At 38.9% G+C, this 13662-nt stretch overlaps 1 protein-coding gene across 1 annotated transcript; it reads right to left on the reverse strand.

The window, feature by feature from the left end:
• Positions 1-1453: 1453 nt before the first annotated feature.
• On the reverse strand, positions 1454-8056 carry LOC140365526 (inositol hexakisphosphate kinase 2-like). Its single transcript, XM_072452004.1, has 5 exons — positions 7512-8056; positions 6031-6256; positions 4878-5062; positions 3928-4103; positions 1454-2834 (listed from the first exon to the last, which is right to left on the reverse strand). Exons 1-5 carry the CDS (start codon positions 7771-7773, stop codon positions 2277-2279), a joined length of 1407 nt encoding a protein of 468 aa, XP_072308105.1. The 5' UTR covers positions 7774-8056; the 3' UTR covers positions 1454-2276.
• Between the last annotated feature and the right edge of the window lie 5606 nt (positions 8057-13662).

Below are 13662 nucleotides of genomic sequence, written 5' to 3' on the forward strand. Positions count from 1 at the left end.
CATGTGCCCACAGACTGATGCCCTTAATTTTGGGCTGTGTCCTCATGTTCGTGTTGTTCTTCAGGCCTGACAGTTATGTTGAGAGTTGTCGCTGTCGGCATGTGATGGGATTGGCTTTAGTCTGGTAAACAAGTGACCACAGCAGGCTCAAGCCTCGAAATAGAGACATCCCCCTCTGGGATGTATTCATGACTAATACATTGACTTTGTGTTTATAGAACTGTCTCTATTTCATATCAAGTACAATTCTATACTTTATCATTAAATGAAGAGCAAAATAAGATTTCACAAACTATAATAAAACTAAACTAAGCTTCCATCTCTGCTGCTTTGGTATGAGCTCAGTGTTGGATTATGTTCACATATCATATACATGACATTCCAAATCACATTAATGTTCCCAGCACTCACTGGGTGATGTGCTTATTGGGGCAGAGTAGTGTGTAGTACATAGGGAGGAGCTATGTTGTAACAAAAATAATTTCCCCAATGGAGATGAATAAAAGTATTTTGGATTCTGATTCCTAAACTTAAACCATTTGAGGAATAAACTTTTACATAAACTGTAAAAATATGCAAACATAAACCTATGTAGCTGGGTGACAAAGGTACTTCCATTGTCTAAAGGCACATGTATGTTCCCTGAGAAACATGCTAGGAACTTAGTTAATGGGGAACACAGGGCTGACATGCTGATAAAAATTATGCAGCAATGAACAGCACTACGTTAGCAAGCGTGTTTATTTCCTGGAACCAATTTGCACACTTTAGTTCCATTTGGGCTCTACTCTGTGGTTTATGGCTTTAAATATCCTACGTGAAGTTTGTTACCGGTATTAGGGAATCCTTACGGTCACGATTTGATTCTCATGTGGCAGTCTGTCCTCATTAAAGCTCCTCTGTGTGCTTTGGGATGGCTGTCTGGAGTGCACTTGATGGGATGATGCTATGTTCAGCTGTACTAGACAATGTAAACAGCAGGCGTTGTACCTGACATGTGCCCACAGCAGGTGCTGCGAGTTGGCCACATGCTGAGTCTCACTTCCTCCTATACCCTGCAATTATTCATTAATATTTCATCGTGAGGTGATCTGTCTTTGTCTAGCACCATCAAACCATCTACGCTTAAGATCATACATACATGAAATCCACGTACTTTGAAATTTGTAACTGGATGAGAATACTTTTTGTTGGTAGTAAGAAATGTACAGGTCTTTAAACCTTCTGTATACTTGTATATTGCACTGTACTCTTCACACTGGAGGTAAATACATTAAATAATAAATAATATATATTTATCTATAAAGTCTTACATTTATATCATATTTAGATCATGTTAGGTTAAAATTAATGATTAATTTCGTTTAATCCGTTTGAAAGGGCTGGTCGTATTTTGCTTTTTTCAGATAAACTTTCATCACTTTGGTGCAATAAACACACAGGAAGCCACAAATCGTATGATCAAATCTTTATTTTATCCACCAACAAACTGTGGACAGCATAGATGAGATAGAGGTATCCAAACATGTCAAATAATAATATTTATATCATTATTGTACATTAATAACATGGAATGTAGTACGCTCCATTTGCATTATTTTTCCACTTGTAGTTCCGTATGAAATATGTCAAATAAATAATGTATAAATGCTATGTCTATTTCATTATATTCTCTATATGGACAGTTGAACTCAAACTTGCATCTTGACACGCAAAATGACAAATACAACCTGCTCTCTTAGAAAGCCTACTTTAAACACTCATCCAGAATGTGCTTTGTGCAAAATAGGTAGGCTGCATCCACACTATGAACTTTAAAGCTGCACTGACTTTGACAATTACAATTTTTAACTAAAGTGCCATGTTTTAGATACTGTATGTTCGCAGTAAAGTCTAATAAGACCAAGACTTGATGCATATCGTATTATGTGCCACAAATACCGGTTCAAATTCCTGGGGTGGCAAAACTATACTACAATGGCACATTCTTCATACCACTTCACAGTTCAACTAGCTCTAGTTATGTGGGGTTCCCTTCAATATGCAGGTCAGTAAAATGCATTAGTGTGTACAACCATACCCTTTGATTATATTCAGACACACAAAAAAGTATTTCTGCTGCGCCCAGACCTTAATGGTAGCAAGACCAAACACATCCCAAAGACGCACAAATGAAAAAGGTACACCAAAAATGGCTGCAAGGCGTTGTCCGATCCTGAACAGTCAGCTTCTTTTTAAAGTGTTGCAGTTTTTTTTGTGCTTCAGACGGTCACGCCTCAGTCTTGGTTTGTGCTGTGGTCCTCCAGTTCTGATATCATTGTTATTAGATTCTGGAGGCCAAGAATGTAGCCACTATCTTGTCCCTCATGAACCACACTGTCTTCGCCGTAATGTTTGCAGGTTGTGTGGGCAAAGTCTATCATCCTGACATCCACATTGTGGCTAGTGCTAGTGGCTTCAGTGGACGCAGAGGGAGTATGTGCAAAACTTAGTGCCCCTGCCTCTTCGTACTCCTCATTTTCAACATGTGCCTCTTCGTCATCGTCCTCCTCTTCCGACAGCCCATCTTCAGTGCGTCTGTGTATCTGCTTCCTGTGGGCCGCTCCGTCATAGATGATGAGCAGGGAGCTGGAGAAAAAGCGGTATGATTCGCAGTCCTCAAGAGCAGTCTTCATGTCACAGAGCCTCCGCAGCACCGGGGAAAGAAGCTCACGCCGCAGCCGCCGACCGCTGTGGAAGAACTGGAAGAGCGCCTCTTTGAAGTCGCTCAGGTTAAGCTTGCGCCCATGATACTTGTTCATAAACATCAGCTGGCCCGTGTCAGACTGGAACACCTGCAAACAGGGGACAAATTGTTTACCGGTTTCCATTGAGGAGATGTATCTTCAAACATTTATATGCAGCTTTTTGTCATCTCACTATCAGTGCAACATAAGCATCAAATGACCTTTCTTGTATCCTGTACCATGTGTACTAAACTACTTGGCTCAGAGGTTCCCAAACTGAAATTAAATTTAAAATGTGTTTAAATGCACTACATTAAATGAGCAATATGCCAATATTGAACTCTTTTTGCATTTAATATCTAGATATAAAAGGAAAAAACTGCCTATTTATCTTTAGATCAATAAGGAGGACTGCGCTTCTGCACTTTGGGAATGGCTGACTTATTTAGCTTATTTTTTATCCATGCACTAATCAATTATGACACACATACAGTTTTATTTACATCAAGCAATGTCAGTAGAAGAAATCTGTAGATGAAAAGGAGACTACGTAGGTAGATGTTATGGTCATTATCCAAAATTATGATGCGAGGCAAATTGACAGGGGTCACCTCTTTACAGTATGAATCTGGCCCCCAACAATGTAGTACATTCACTCAGGACTTATTATTTCTACATAAATCTCATGTAAAACTTGGCCTCTTGACCATGTACAAATCTAGGGTGACTGAACTGAAATGTTGAGCAATTAAAACTGTATCACTAAATCACTTTTGGTCTTATGTCAGAATGTGTGTGTGGGAGAGTTGATTGGAAAACACACACAATATAGACTTTTCATTACTCATCAGTGTCCTCACATATGACTTAAACAAGTTCAATTATTTACTGACAATTGCAATGTTGATTTTTTTTCATAAATACATTTTGTATTATGTAGAAGTTGTTGGTGTTTACATTTCGTGTTTTGGTTTTCAAGTTAGTTTGAGATGAATGAGTCTGAATGAGCTCCTCATCTTGGGTTGCCAGTTCCTACAACTAAAACCAGTTTGCAGTTAACTTAAATAACTCTCTATATGAGCTCATGTGCTCTCAGTACGACAGCTAAAAGGCATCTCAGACTCCCTTGTTATTGCTATTTAAACCAGTAGAAGTGCATGTTACACCTATTGCCTTATAGAGTATATGAATCATAGCTCACCTGCATTCCACAGAGGCGGACCCCTACGGAGGCTGATGTACTTTGCTGGCACTTGCGGATCTGCATAGCTTTCTTCTCCTCCGAGGCGTCGTCTCCGTGCTGCCGGGTTCCCATTTTCAAGTCCAACACACATGGCACTGTGTGCCTCCATGTTAGATTTTCTAACAGAATGAACTCTGAGACATCGAGTGAAGGAAATGACAGCACAACACTATATTCACAGCGTCAAGTTATTTAAAAAGTTATTTTGACTGTCTGCCTTTCTAACACAGCCAATGGTATGCTTTCTAGAGTGGGTTTGATATAGATCCATGCATAACTTTGTTTATTTATTTGGGCATGGGATTGGCAGTGACTATGACTGGGATCTATTTTATCATATACTGTATTACGGTTGCCAGAAAATCAATAATCAGATATTAATACCATTAAATAGAAAGATCTAGACTATAACCAGCATAATACTATGTATTTATTTACAAAACATTTGAAATGAGTTCATACAATTTACTTAAAAATGGGAACACCTCCAAACATACTTTAGCTCATGAAAGGGGCCCAGACACCACGTAATAACATTAGAAGCTACAATTATTTTGTGCTGAAAATGTTCATCTTAAAAACATTTGATAACATTACAGTATCAAAATCAGGGAATTTTCCCTCTTCAATATTATTCTCAATATTATTCTGACTTGAATTCATTCCAGTAAGTCAGTTATCAAGACACACCGTATCTAATGTAAATAAATTACTTCAAGCAAGTCCAAGCACAGGAATAACAAGGAAAGTGATTCATTTCAGTAGATTGCTGCAATTCAGAAGTACATAACTAATATGAAGTTAGTGCAGGGCTCTAGAAGACCCAACACTTTGAAAATGATTTAGCTTTTCTTTGGTCAATAATTAATTTCCAAAGTGAAAGATGTGACCCCTTGGTGAAAGGATACTGTACTGGTTGCGGTGCTTGGCGTTCTCCTTCATCCTCTGCAGATGTTGCTGGTGGCACTTGAGGCTCCAGGGGTTGTGCTGTAGCTGTGGAGCGGCGTTACTGTGGCTACACTCCAACTGATACTGCAGCACCTCGGCCTGCTGGAGCCAGTCCCGCTCCAACTCTTCTTGTAGTTTATGAACACTGAGGAGCACAGGGCAAAACACTTTACTATGAGGAATATAAGGTTATATACATCAGATTTCATTAGATTTATTGTGCAGTTTGCACATTACACATTCAATGCCAATAACATCATCAGCGCTTACATGCTGAATGTATTAATTAAGTTAAATTAAATTTCCAATCTGACCAATAACATTTTATTTATTTTTCATGTCTGGCATTGAGATGGGCTGATAATATATAAGATAAGATAAGATAAGATAAACCTTTATTGTTCACGTGGGGAAATTTCATTGTTGCAACGCAGGTAGATACAGAGGTAGATACAGAGGAAAAGAACAGATAACGTATAGGAAGTTTGAAAAACATTCTCAATAGAAGATCTCTTATAAACAAAAACTCCTATAGACAAAACCTCCCATCTCCCAACAAGGGATGGAGGGGAAAAATAATAAAGATAAAATAAATAAATACCATTGCATGTGATACCATTATTGACATTATTGAAATAAATACAATTATTGACCATTATAAATACCATTATTGACATTATTGAAATAAATACCATTGCATATATATATATAAGTTTGCCTGTAAGGGTCACCTTTATTTAAATTTCTAAGTAATGGTTAAGGCTGTATTTCTTTTGCGCAATACATCCTATTTGTGTAGTGTACTACATGGCAGTGTTAGTACACTACTAAAGTGCATGATTCTATACACTACAAGAGTTTAGTGTGGGCATGTGCGTGTGTGTGTTGTGTTGTGTGCGTGTGTGTGTTGTGTTGGTGTGTGTGGGTTGTGTGTATGTGTGTTGTGTGTGTGTTGTGTGCAGGGTTATTTACATAACTAAGATTGTGACCCATCCACTGATGTCCAAGGCTCAGGATCAAAGGATAACTTGAGACTTGAAGCTGTAGCCTCACTATTTCAGGCTCTCGCTTTCAATTCTCTTGGGTCGTTTTGCTGGCTGTAGTGGATCCTACCTTTTTTCTTTATCGTTTCGAGAAGATCGGTGATCATCTTTGTAGTTTTCGCTGTCCACAAGCAACGACGAAGTCACCATTTTACTCAATTTAACTATCTTAGTCTTGGGCTCGTTGTCAGCTGAAGGATCTTTGTTCTCCGGGTCGGCGAGGTCGCTGCGCAGGGGGTATGCAAAAAGACAGAGGTTCCCTTCTTGATCCTCCTCAAAGCTCACAGACACCACACCTGAGGCACACACAAGAAAGCAGGAACATATTAAAATAAATACAAAGAACTTTTGGTGAGACAAAACATAGACCATGCATTATTACTATTGAATACATGAATCCTTTTTGAATGAGATTTTTCCTTCCCTTGTATGTTAGGCATATGTGCTCACATTGAGACTTAACAGAAGTAATATCAAAACAGTGCATGGTTTTCATAAAAAAAAAATATATATTTTCAACATTCAAAATTCAGTCTACACTCAAGAGCTTGTTTTTATCATAATGTTTTACAAGCTTGGTTAATAGTGATACTGATTTGTTCCCACAAGGTTTCAACATTTCAGCCAAGGAGATAATCTTGTTGGTATTGGCAATTTAAGCAGGAAGTCGAATATCCAATTTTAGTTACTTTTATATATATAAAAAAAAAAAATATATATATATATATTATATATATATATATACACAACCTCTCAAACTTCCGGAACAATAAAGCAAAGTTATTTGATTGCTAGCACATAAAAAAAGAGTTTGATTAAGCTGAATGAAGGTAAATGTATTGTTACTCAAATTATCATAGTATATAGTAATCTGGATCATCACGATCAATTAATGTTGCCGAAGAGCAAATAAGAGATTTTAAAATAATAGTAAAAATATGTCAATACATCTTTAAAATATAGTGCTAATACATAAATACAGGCTCAGATAGGTGTAATAAGTCCATAGGGGGGTTTTTCTTGAGAATTTAGTTTTTGACAGCACTGAGAAAAAACATGGGCTGTGGCTCATGTTGGGCTAATTACTAATGTTTATTAGATATCTCTTACAGGAGAGACTCATGATGATGTCGGGACTGCTACGGGAGAAACTAGTGGATTCATTAACCGTGGATGAACATGTTTTCTCAGTGTTGTGCGGTGAAAACCAGTCTGATCACAGTTTTTCTTCACAAATGCTTTAGTTTTAGTGGATGGGTGTGGTGCAATCTCTATGCAACTCCCACAACAAGGTAAAGGCATGTTTTGGTTTGAAATAAAACCTCTTAGCTGTTTGACCAAAAAAACAAAGGCAAAAAAACAACACACATTTTCTACTGTAAGCCCCTTGTGGCAACATTTGCTATAACATGCTAGTTCATTTTTTTTTAAAAAGAGAACACAGGAGAGTGGGGGGGAAAAAGTACAGATAAAGGAATACAAAAAACCCAAACACTATCACGTCCAGTTCAATGAGAAACACATTAAGCACACACCAAAGCAAGAACCTACCTCTGTACTGTGGGGTGAACCTCCTCATGGCAGCAGGTAGGCTTTTGTAAAACTGGTGCTCACGTGGGATAAGAGGCTTGCAGATGGTCTGGTCCCCGAATTGCAGCACACAGGAGTGACCCCCCACCTGGTGCACGAAGGGCTCAAGCATCACCCCCTTCTCCATGTAGCTCTGCGGCTGTAGCTGCTGCGGCTGATGTTGCTGCTGCTGCTTTTCCTTCTTCTCTGCCTCCCGGGCCTGAGCCTCCGCGGCCGGACTCATCCTCCTCTGGCCCGGACCACTGTGTCGCGGGCATTAGTCTTCTAACAGGAAGGGTACAACGTGACGACCTGTCCCGGCAGCACAGATTCACCAGGCAGTTGTGCGCACCAAGCTCTCGATGTCTCCGTCTGGTCGATGGTGGTCTGCTTCATCTGCTGCTCGAAAACAAGCTAAGGAAACAAGAAAACAGCCCGAGTTTGGTGTATAATAGAGATTCCTTGTCCTAGGAATCTCTTGGTGGCAGTAAACAAAAGGAATATTTGTGCAGAATGCAGTCAGGAATAAGGAAACAGAGACAAGTCTGACATGTGTCTGTGCCGCAGTCTGGGGCAAACTGTCAGCACAGAGCTGCTTCTCCACTGGTAAAGCTGTCACACAGCCACACACTGGACCCGCCTACTTCACCAGCGACTGGCCAATCAGCAGCTGTAAAACCAGGTTGTTGGGTGGTAACCCTTGGAAGCAAAGAACCAAGCAAACAAAGACAGAGGGGGGAGGGGGGGAGAGAGAGAGAGAGAGAGACATATCTGTAAAAGTAATACAAAACATCTAAACCACACGATTAAAGACATCAACAAAAAGACATATATATAAATGAGACCCCTGAAAAGAACAGTAAAATAGCCAATATGGATATAAACAAAGATGCAAAATTGTCCAACATCAACAAAACATTGTTTGCGCGCTCTTAAAACCAAGAATGTAGGTAGAAAAGGATTTCGCTCTGGTAGTTGTTGTGACTGTTGGTGGTGTGTGACGAGTGAGTTGGTGGCCACAGTGGAAACTATAATCCTCATCTTCCACTCAACTATAATCCTCCTTTTGCACTGTCCCATAACGTCTGAGACGCGCCATCCCTGCCCTTCAATATACAGACAATCTTAATCACCAAAACAAGACTAAAATGGCACAAAACAACACTAAAAAGGCACATTGGCCACATCATTATAAAACATGTCCTTATGTCTCTAGTTCAGGTAACTTACATGTTAATAGTTTTGATAAATTAATCGAATAGAATAGAAAGTTGATCCTCAATTCCTTCAAATAATCCTACACACAAGAGAAATTAAGTGACATCATTTCAAGCATGTTTTGATGGTTGCTTGCATGATGTGTAAATTGCAAGCAGTTTTACCCACTGCGAGCTGCAGTTGGCAGCTCGCAGTGGGTAAATGCTGTGAACAGATTCAGGAGCCTCACTCTAATCGCTTTAATCCTGCCTCTTGAAACACTAGAGGAAAAATAGGCCATGACAAACAAATAAAAATAACCTTAACCTTGCACTATACCTGCTTAACACGTAAAACACACTTTAAAACCCCTTTATGGTTGATCAATATGTTTAAATTCATAAAAGCTCTTATTTGAACAAAACCAAACCAAAAAAATACTGTGCATCCTTAGCTGACATGCACATTTAGGATTTTTTATTTTCTTTGTATTAGGTCACATAATCTGAAAATAGAATGTCAACGTAATGTATGCATTCTCAACTCAAAATATATTATGTGTCGTTCTTTTTGTAGATCATGGAAGAATCATGTTTATATATTTCTAACCTGAAGAGTGACTTTATGATAGCTGTATATTGTATATATATATATATATATATATATATATATATATATATATATATATATATATATGAATTGATTAAAAATATTCTTACATCAATCCTTTTTGAATGAGCATGCAAAAGAGGGAGACATAATAAAAGGAAACTGAAATGGTGGTGGCCTTGAGTGTCCAGGCAGAGCGTTCACCTGCTGCTGGAGCATCTGTCAGACACAGAGGAATGAATGCCACCGTCTATTGGTGGCTGATAACTGTAGGTCAGCCCATAAAAATCTAATTCAACAAAACTGTAATCCATTTCAAGTGACTAAAAACCTGAGTCTGTAATGTAATGAGAACAAGCTGACCCTCAACTCTATAGTGTAAACACTACTGTAAATCTCAGAAGTGTGTTCTCTCTGTCTATCTATTTGTGAGTATTATGCACATGAATTGTTTGTTTGGTTTAATCTTGATATGACTTTATGTCCTTTACATTTTCAGTATCTCATGGCACTATTTTGTTTCTGAACTTTTTTGTTTTTACGCTTGTCTAGTCAAATATTGACATATTGTCACACTATTGCTTCCTCTACAAACCAGCACAAGTGGGAAACTGGTATAATCTGTTAATGTTTGTGACATTCACCAAATGCTTTTCTCCCACGCCGTGGTATATTCTGTCATATTCTACAGTAATTGGTGTCAAAGTCAAACTGTCTCAACACATTGACAGAGATTAGATGAGGATCTACTGAAGCTGAAATAAACAGGCAAATAAACATACCAAAAGTGTCTGCAGACTTTGATGCCTCATTTCACTGTGTCGGCACCTCCGCAGAGCTTAGCAGCACGTTCAGGTATGCCACGCATGTGACCAACTCATCTAACACTATTCGGAGAAAACTACTGGAGCCTGTCCTGTGAAGGAGGGGGTGGAGGGCAGTTATGAGGGGCCAGCTTCTACCCTTGTGTGGGCATTGGGGACAGGACAAGCGGTTTATGATGTTTACATGTGGAAAATGAGATTTGAAGGGCAAAATCAAGATAGATTTAACCAATTCTAGGTGATTTATTTATGTTTTTCTCTGTATTATGGGTGGGAATCACAGGCACCCTCACGAGTCAATACAATACATGGTACACAATACAGATATACGCAATAATGCAATACTGCAATAATTCTTGACATTATGATGATATATATATTTTTTGTCACTACCTGTGACTGTTTATCTTTCACTATAAACAAGCTTCTTTTTTAAACAAGAAAAAACAATACTGTAATATATAATGTGATATTGAGTTTTGTGAAAAAGTTTGATTAGATACGGAAACATATTGATACAGCAGCCTGATATTAAAGTATAACGAGATATTGTACTTTTTTATTATTCTGATGCTTCCATTGTTCAACGAGCTGCTAAAATGAGCCCAATGAAGCGCAGTAGTATTTTATCCTTGAAGCATGAATATAACATGTGACGCAACTGCAGCAGCCAGTTTGTCTTTCCTTTTCTGCTCAGAATTTCATCAGCCAAATCCAGCGCATTGAAAAGAAAGAAAGCCACATGAACACAATCTTTATCAGTTTTCTCTTTATCTCCTTCCTATTGTGCTGTAATTCACATTATTGTCTGAAGTGCGGAGATGTGATGACAATGTGGGTCACAACAACAATAATATGCACTCTGCAATTTTCAAACCAAATATAGAGAGATCTTGTATGTAATGTATTAACTCCAAATGAGATGAAACAGTGTCAATGCATGATGCCCAGCTCTTGATGGACCGGTAGAATGTCTGGCTGAACTCAATGGAAAAACACTGGGTGCACCTGTGTGCTGAGGGCTCATATTCCACACTGGTCACCTAACCTCAGAGCAACCCAGAAATGAGATCCTCGTAGGTCACCAAAGCTCCCACTAAAAATACCTCACGCAAGTTCATCCCACCAAGAAGATCGTTTTAGACAAGGTTGGCTCTGTTTAATTTACGGGTCTAATAAAGATCAGAGAGGAACAATCCAAGACTTCCCAGTATCCATCTGTCATCTACACATCTGTAGCTTCTCTTCTGCTATGGAACGATTCTCTTTTGAGTGTTGCTTTTTATGCCACATACTTGGGTCACAATATCGATATGATTAAGGCGTATCTGTCCGAAGATGTATTGAGTATTGTTGCCTGCCTAACGCTGTAAATCACATTGATCCCAGACGTTGTTGTGATATTTCGTTATGTTAAAAGATAGTGAAATGAACATATCTTACAAATGTGTGGTGATCTAGACAATTGTGACAGAAAACAAAACAACACTGTTTTTTTGGTTTCTTTTGACAAAATGTTAAAGAAAGAATCAACCACTGTTCATTATGTAAATGATCGAAATTATCATTCAAGACTGTTTGATAAGTTTGACTCAGTTGAGCTGAAGAGAGAGCCATGCTACGATCTGCTGTATACATAAAGTCAAGTGTAAACGTCTCCATCCTGGAGCTGTTTCCTGTCTGACATTGTGGCTTCCTGAACAGTGACGTACAATATTTCAAACATAGAGGCACAGGAAACCGAGCATGAAAGAGACACATGACTGTTAGGAAGTGCAAGAGGGAGAGTGGCTTCAGTTTTGTAAACACTATATGTTCCTCTTCAATCATAGAAAGAACGTTGAAAGTAATCTATCCAATCTAAACGACAATAACACATTAAACACATACTGTGTGTCTGAGTTCGTTCTGCCATATAAGGATGTGTTGCTTGTTAAGTTGAGTCACTGAATGAAGCAAGTACTAATGAAGCTTACGGTGGACAAGATCTACAAGTGTGGACGTCACACACTTCCTGGCTTTATGCTTTGTAATGCACTTAAACTGTCATTGATTCTCAAAGTCAGAGGGCTGCAGTGCACTGACAGAAAACAGACAAGGGTGCATTTGCTATTAGGTCATAGGCCTCATTCATGCTCGCTTTTTTACTGGGGATCTAATGGACAAATTATATAAATCTATGGATTTCTTTAAATTAATGATAGTATTTTAGATCTGATCCTAGATTTTCAAACAACTTTCTGTTACTAATTGCTCAACATCACGTTAACATTTACAACTGTCCTTACCTGAGTTTCAGATATTATTCAGTACGTTATACAGTAGCACACACTTGTTAATGTAATTTAAGGGTGTCAAATTTTCTGTGTAAAAAGTAAGTAATACAAATTATATTACACTGTATGACTGAAAGGCACAGATCCTATTTGACCAAATGCTGGAAATTTTGGGAGCGTCTCTTATGCTGCAGCTGAGGGGGCAAAAGTCATTGGCTAAACCTGATTGTTCAAGTCAAATTCTATGAAGCTACACAGTCACTTTCTCTGGCAGCATTATTGGTTTTACGCAGACTAGGTTGAACCACAAATCTGAAACATTAATTAATCCTGGAAGAAATACGGCAATTACCGTAACTCAAAACGTGGATGAACAAAATACGTGACGTAACACTAATAAAAGACACAAGGTTCCACAATCGTTGGGGTTGTATTGAAAAGACAATGCAAACAGAACTTAGGTTCTTCCATAAAAAATGTGAATTCCGTTCCCATCTTTTTATAAATGGCGAAAACATATTTGCCTGTTGTATTCTACTACACCGACAGACCCTCTCCTCCATCACCACTCAATTCTGTGGTCCATGTGGTCTTATCAGTAGCATGTGGTACCAGCAGACTCCTAACTATGGTGCCCAGTTCTATTAATACCATGTAGATAGGACTCTAGACATAGCTGTATTGCAACAACACTCACCTCCCTGACCATGACTTTATAAGCACCACAACAGAGTCTCCAATATAGATTCCTTACTTATAAAATTCAAAATCAGGCTTTATAATAAAATGTGAGGTGGACATCACTCAGCCATCCATCTATAATCTTCCATTTTATACAGGGCTGGGTCGCAGAGGGTGCTGTCTGAGCAGGCAGGCCCAGACTTCCCTCTCACACACTTTCTCCATCCCGAGGAGTTCCCAGGCCAGCCGAGAGACATAGTCCCCCCAGCGTGTCCTGGGTCTTCCCCAGGGCCTCTTCCCAGTGGGACATGTCAAGAACATCTCCCCAGGGAGGCATCGGGAACAGAATCCCAAGCGGCTCTACTCCACGGACGGTGTGAGTGAGCTCCTCACCCTATCTCTAAGGGAGTGCCCTGCCACCCAGCGAAGGACACAGCAGTTCTTTGGAGCAGCTAATTTTTATTTTCAATTGCACTACATGTAAAAATTGGGAATCCCAAAGAGCTGTTGTTTGCTGCATCCAACGTTTTTCTTTATTGCACTATT

The sequence above is a fragment of the Eucyclogobius newberryi genome, unplaced genomic scaffold (assembly GCF_026437365.1).
Source record: "Eucyclogobius newberryi isolate DKJ021-1_F unplaced genomic scaffold, fEucNew1.0.hap1 SCAF_19, whole genome shotgun sequence".
NCBI classification, from domain to species: domain Eukaryota; kingdom Metazoa; phylum Chordata; class Actinopteri; order Gobiiformes; family Gobiidae; genus Eucyclogobius; species Eucyclogobius newberryi.

Coding starts and splice junctions, on each gene's coding strand:
- LOC140365526 (XM_072452004.1), bottom strand. CDS start 7,773: ATGAGTCCGGCCGCGGAGGCTCAGGCCCGGGAGGCAGAGAAGAAGGAA. Junction 6,257..7,511: donor GTTCACCCCACAGTACAGAG/GTAGGTTCTTGC, acceptor TGTGTGCCTCAG/GTGTGGTGTCTGTGAGCTTT. Junction 5,063..6,030: donor CGAAACGATAAAGAAAAAAG/GTAGGATCCACT, acceptor TGTGCTCCTCAG/TGTTCATAAACTACAAGAAG.